The following is a 6,606-nucleotide window of genomic DNA, read 5'->3' as shown; positions in this document are numbered from 1 at the left end:
TTTCCGGGAGATAAAGCAGTAAAGAAAAGGATGATTTTTGTACCGCATGCATATAGAAAAATGAAACTCTGAATTTTGTCCAATTTGAATCGATCTCAATTGATCCCTTGTTACTGCCCATAGGAGAAGTAATAGGTAGGGATGACAGGATTTGAACCCCTGCCTTGTTTTCCACATCATAATTTATTCCTCCATCTATATACAACTTTCATGTCATTTCTTCTTTTTGGTTTCATATAATAAATGATATACATCTGAAACCCAACCTAACGTATAAAGAATGAATATTTATCGGTAATGCTCAGGAAGAAAGAAGGGGTCATCTTTTTGATTTTTATTCCACCCTCATGTACCCTTCTTTGCATTTTTTCTAAAGCCTGTTCAACCTCATATCACCTAGAACAAGTCATGGACTTCTTCAATGAAAGAAAGTCTCATGGAAACGTTTTCAACGAAATAAGAACCATACAAAATAGATTTCTTGATCTTTTTATTTAGGAAAACGGATTTTTTCGCAGTTTTATCTTTGTATTATGGAATGTTCGTTGTCTAGCTTTGCATACATCGCTACTTAATCGTTTAGTGGTTATCGATGAAATTACTTCGCCAGAGAGAAAATATTATGGAAGTTTATATATATATATATATATATATATATATATATATATATATATTATTGGTTGCTTTTGTTTATGTCCACCTAATCAATTCATATGTTTAGCCTAAAGTACATAACTTGTGTTCCTCCCTAGTTCTTGCAAAGCCACCTAATCAAGCCTCACCTCATTTGTAGTTATAACATGTTCAGCTGAAAGCAAACTCCAAATAAAATTGGTTACTATTAGTAACACATATACTTTTTTACCTTAGCTTAGTATAGGCCTAGCCACACCGTGGGCTGCTCTTGTCAAAGGACCAGCCGAGCCTTGTACATGGGCTGCTCTAGGCCTTAGGAAAAAAAACGACTAAAACTTAAAAGAAAATCAGGTGACTGAAGTACTTCACATTTGACTGAAAACAAATTGAATTCAATCAAATTTTGCAGCCAATAAAAACATGACAGTTATATGAACCAAATTCACCTTTGACCGGAAACAAATTCAGAACTGAAAATTTTCAACACAATTAATTCAGAGGATAAAAAATGAGCCATTAAATCCACGCTAACATGCACATACTTACAATAGTACATCAAGTTCTATGTAGTAACTATTAGTTCATTCCATGACATGAATTTATTGTTGTGAGCAATAGCAGTTCAATTTGTTCATCCCTTCACATGATTGTACTGACGCAATTGATGGTACTCATATGCAAACCTGCCAAACGGCCCGAATTTCGCCGGTCGGCCTAAAATTTAGTCTAGTGGAACCGTCAATAATGTTCTCATCATCCCAACATTAGGATGACCTAGGTGACCATGCCATATCTTGACTTATCGAGATTCCAGAAAATTAATTTGTATGCCAAACATGTACCTAGTTTAATGCATGTATAATACAATCCACAATATAGAGAAGCATTTACACTAAATTCCCTTGAAAAACTCTTTTGCTGAGTTACGAGTAGGTTTTCAACCTCACTCAGTTTATGAGTTTCAACATGAAAACCATTATAAATATTCTTAAAATTCAGCAAAGTACGGGTAGAATATAGATACATCCAGCAAAGATTATCATATAGTACCCATAGGGAGTGCAATTGTTGCTTGACTAGAACCAACAATTACTGCATCATGACCAACAATTGTCATGACACTTACACTACTCTTCTCAATAGTCTGGAAATACTGAATCTCCCTTAGACCCGGTTTCCACTTAACACATTTCCTTCTCAATTGGATTATTTTTAGAAGTTATCTATAGAGTATAGTATACATATAAACTCATGTAGAAATACACACTATATGTCACTAGAGAGTGAAGTCCACCAGCATGTCATCAACACTAAGTAGTGGGTCTTTCTATTTGCTAAGCGTGCTCCTGGCTGCCCACATTCTGAGGAACGTCTCGAGCCTCGAATCCATGAGAACACAACGGATCCATAGAGCCCAATATGCCTCCATTTATTTCAGGTGTACATAAACATCGTATGCATCCAGTGACGCCAAAGGAAAGAAGGTTTCATAGATGGCTTGACTCAGAAGTAACAAATCCTTTCTCTCTCAAGCTCTCGATAGTTTCCTTGAGGCTCGTCTCCAGGGGAATCAGCTCCATACCCAAACTTCTTATCTTGTCCTTCGATACCTGGTAGATAGGGACAAATGGTGCGTCATCTGCACACCTGCACAAAAAATGGAAAATAATGAGTCCTGTCACTACAGTGTCCATGAAGCCTCAACAAGAAATGGTGCAAATGAACAGCTTAAGCGCTCTACAGTGTCCATGAAGCCTCAATGTGAAACAAGTAACTAATATCCAACACTGCTGTTCTCAATTTGATTCCAAGGGATTTACTTGAGAAAGCACTTTGAAAGAATGTTAGCTTACTTGTCTGGCACTGGAAATTTGGGGTACATTTCGTGTATGATCTTGACAATCTCCGAGTGGTGAGCAACTCTTTCAACCATACAGTATCTTCCGTTTGCCGAAGGAACTTCATATGCAAGGATATGTGCCAGGGCAACATCTTTAACATTTATCCAGCCAAAGCTGAAATTGGGGTATGTAGAAGATGATCCTGCATGAAAATACCAAGGATTTTTTTGTCAAGAGTTCAAAGATGTCCCGGTAGAGTATACTTCTTTTGGCACAAAGAACTGTAGTTTTAAATATTTTTGAGGCATAAGCATCTATTTCATGCATGTTTCCCATCGGTCAACAAATATCCTCTCTGCTAGATGAAAATATATTCATGGCACTGAAGGTACCATATGCCAGACCCCCGTAGTGAACAATCAAACTTCCAATTAAACATCCATCTTATTGACATTTCTTATAAGATTCAGAACATTCGCCGTACATGTAACGTGGAGCTATAGGATGCACAAACAATTAGCTAGATAAACAATGAAGAGTAGAACCATTCCAATATGGCAATGTCTACAGTGCTTATGCCAGTGCCCAAAACACATATACACACATAAAAAGAAATGAAAGAAACATAATTCAACATCGCTTGGAATATCTTGAGCTTGTTTGCAGAAATTGTGCTAATGGCTTAACAGGGGTATTCCTCAAACAAATGACAAATGCAAAATGTGTGTAGGGCATAACAGAGCTCTACCTTACATAATTGCATAGAGCTAACCTATAAAAAAATAATTATGAAGCCACATACAGACATACCATTTATAAACTTCAATATTGCTTCTGCGCTAGTATTCAGTGTAGGCTGCAACAGGGGACCGATGACCATTGCTGGGTTTATTGTAACTATTTCAAATCCATTATCATTTGCGAACTTCCATGCAGCTTCCTCAGCAAGGGTCTTGGATAGCACATACCATTGCTGAAGCAGATGAACATTCAGGAGAACAGATGAGAATGCAAATGATGTACAGTCAAGTATGCATATTCAGGAGAACAAAAGGATGTGAAAGTAAAGTTTTGAAAGATTTGCATACAAAGTTATACGAGGCATCTAATTTCAAGTTAGGTAACAAATATCGAAAGAACTCTGTTAAAGCAGAAATTATGTCTAAGCTTATAGTCGATATGAGGAATGAAATGCATATCCCCACTGAAGAACGATGTGCTTATAATGATAAATGCAGGTGTCAGTTGTATAGTAATAGTAGCGGTATACTTATGATGACAAGTGCAGATGTCAGTCGTATGTTAATAGTAGTGAAGTGATTATATATGTATATGCCGGTTCAACATCTATGAGGCAAGTACTATGTTTATATTCAGCAGAATCTTAACTGAACAATGTGTAGATGCAGAGTTCTTCTGCAATTGTTGATTAGCAGCAGACAGAGACTGACTATTATAACATACTGGCATTAGTGTTGACTTAACCAGGTATGACACAAATAAAGATGGAACAAGATCAATTGACAGTTACTTTCCTATTCTTAAACTTCTCGTTATGGATTATGCATCGTTGGACTCAACCTACATCCTTGTGTGAAAACACAAAAACCAAGATCTTCAACAACAATGGTATCACCCTCTCATCCTAAGAAACTGTATTTCAGTAGAGGTGTATGTAAGTCATCTAGTACACTAATCAAGGGCATTTGAGTACAGGCAGAGTGATAGACATATAGAGCTGGATGTATTTATTAACATGACTTGCCACACCATATATGCAAATCAACCCAGAATTTTACCACTCCATATGTGAAAAACAAGCAGAGCTCTACCAGCACAGAAAGACATATTACCTCATTCTTTTCACAGACCTCTGCACTTGAAAACCATGTCTCATCAACTACTACATCAGGAGTTCTTGGCTTCCCATTGTAGGCAACCGCAGCCATGGACGATGTTATGATCACTCTCTTGATAGAGGCTTTCTTGCAGGAACGGAGAACATTGAGTGTTCCATTGACAGCTGGGTCAAGTAACTCAGCCTGCAAGGCAGTAAAGACACATAAGCATACAGAACAAACGTCCGGTGAAGCTGTTGTATTTACTAACTAAATATCATGAACAGTTTTAGCTGTTGAAAACATAAGCCCGCACACATGCATAAGGAACAAACACATGTTGTATGTAATTTTGCACAGTGACCATGATATATGTGCTAACCTTGGGATCCTTGACATTGTGATAAAAGGGAGAAGCCGTGTGGAAGACACAATCAGAACCGGCAATGGCCGCATCGAAAGAGCCTTCTTCCAATAAGCTTGCTTTGAACAAGTGCAGCCTGTCCTTGGCTCCATCCAGGGCCTGCAGGTGCAATGTTTTCTTGGGGTCGGCTGGAAGAAGGAACCGTCAGTTGAGTTAACACCGCACATGCATGTTTCATTAAAAAGAAAACATTCCAACGGCCAATCTATGTTGATTCTGAACTCCAACAATCTAAAAGATTTATTATAATGAAAAAAAAATGACTGTCGCAGCAACACACTAGCAACACTATTATGGGAAATCAGTTGTGTAGTTTTAAATTCACAGGTCAGAATGGCTGCCCCTTGACTCTTACAGAATCTAGATTCAGATTTATAATACTAGTTGCAGAGGAGAGATGGCGTTGACTCCCCAGCACTCACTCACATCATGCTAACTAACTAATTCACTGGCACATACAAGTAGAGAGGGAGTGCAAACAGCTTCTTCTTCCTTGTGTACTATTTAGTTTCAATTTGAGAAGCTGAACAAAACCTAGTTCCCTACCCACTGAATCGATGAATCCCTGGCGGCCGCTTTGACCAAGCAAGAACCAACTGGACCTATAACCAAGCGATAATCATGGATCCACCACCTAGAGCAGGCGGGGAGAGCGAAAGGGAGGGGAGGGGGTGGGGTGGGGGGTCATGCTGACCGGTGTCCCTGACGGTGGCGCGGACGGTGTAGCCGCGGTGGAGGAGGAGCTTGACGAGCCAGGAGGCGATGTAGCCCGAGGCGCCGGTGACGCACACCACCTTCCCCATCCCGGAGCTCATCTCGCCGTGCTCTTTCCGGCGGCGGCGGCGGCGGCGGCTGGGTATGGAGACTCGGAAGGGGAGGGTGGGTAGGTAGGACTGTGGAGTGGAGATCGGAAAGGGGGCCTACAAGTAAGTAGTGTCAGCCCCGTGAGGCGTCATCGCTTGCGCTTCCGTCTCGGCCCAGCGTCACCGCACACGCACCTCACCCCGTCAGGATTCAAGTCCTGATACTCGCATTTATTTCTGAATTTATTTTAAAATTTTCGGCGATGCGTATTTAGTGGGAGGAGACGTTCTCATCAACGATAAGGTGCGTACAGTGACTTCATAAGTTTCAAGATGATATGCCGGCTCAGTCTTTTAGAGGTGCTCATAGGGGTAGGGTGTGCGTGTGTGCGTTCATAGGGGTGAGTGTATGCGTGTGTCTATGAGCGCTTACATCTGTACTGTATTAAAAAAACTCAAAAACCCGTTCGCTCCGTGTTCAATCGTAAAAGTGACCCAATTGGTACCACCGCCCACTTCCTTCCTAAACGTCTGGACCAACCGACGTTCCTCAAACCGAGACCATAACGGGCCGTGCTTGAGACGTGGCCTCCGATGATCAATTTAGAACAGGCTCTTACGCATTGTCGTTGTATTGTGTGCGTCAGTGTTGTACTTTGATTTGCTTCTACTCTGGTTGTGATGGGAGCAGATCTGTCTTTCTTTTTATTTACCATTTGCCTTCTATAAAGGTTAAGGCACGCATTTTGCGTCTCTCAAAAAGAACTCGAGACCATGTCTACAGACAATATGAGGAGTTGCGGACGTGTGTGTCCGGGAGTGCATAGGCAAGCCTCCACATTAGCTACAGCGAACCAACAACCACACTTGTAGCCACTTCGGCCAGAAGACAGTGGAAACAACGGCGTTCATCGGTCCCGGTCAAGGAGGAAGGCCGCTAGAGCTCACGCGTGTTGGGGCCTGAGCCGGGGCTCGCACGCGCGTGCTGGGTGACGGTGTAATACACCGAGGGTGGCCTCTCGGTGGGAAGCCTGGTGGCAAGCTTGCCTCCGGGCCTGGGTAGC

General features: G+C 41.3%; 1 protein-coding gene across 1 annotated transcript; it reads right to left on the bottom strand.

Annotated features, from left to right (window-relative positions):
* Positions 1–1,595: 1,595 nt before the first annotated feature.
* On the bottom strand, positions 1,596–5,677 carry LOC123123830 (phenylacetaldehyde reductase). Its single transcript, XM_044544457.1, has 6 exons — positions 5,434–5,677; positions 4,698–4,867; positions 4,331–4,519; positions 3,288–3,450; positions 2,490–2,679; positions 1,596–2,283 (listed from the first exon to the last, which is right to left on the bottom strand). Exons 1-6 carry the CDS (start codon positions 5,552–5,554, stop codon positions 2,124–2,126), a joined length of 993 nt encoding a protein of 330 aa, XP_044400392.1. The 5' UTR covers positions 5,555–5,677; the 3' UTR covers positions 1,596–2,123.
* Between the last annotated feature and the right edge of the window lie 929 nt (positions 5,678–6,606).

Source organism: Triticum aestivum, chromosome 5D (assembly GCF_018294505.1).
Source record: "Triticum aestivum cultivar Chinese Spring chromosome 5D, IWGSC CS RefSeq v2.1, whole genome shotgun sequence".
NCBI classification, from domain to species: domain Eukaryota; kingdom Viridiplantae; phylum Streptophyta; class Magnoliopsida; order Poales; family Poaceae; genus Triticum; species Triticum aestivum.
This window is presented reverse-complemented; position numbering and strand designations above follow the sequence as displayed.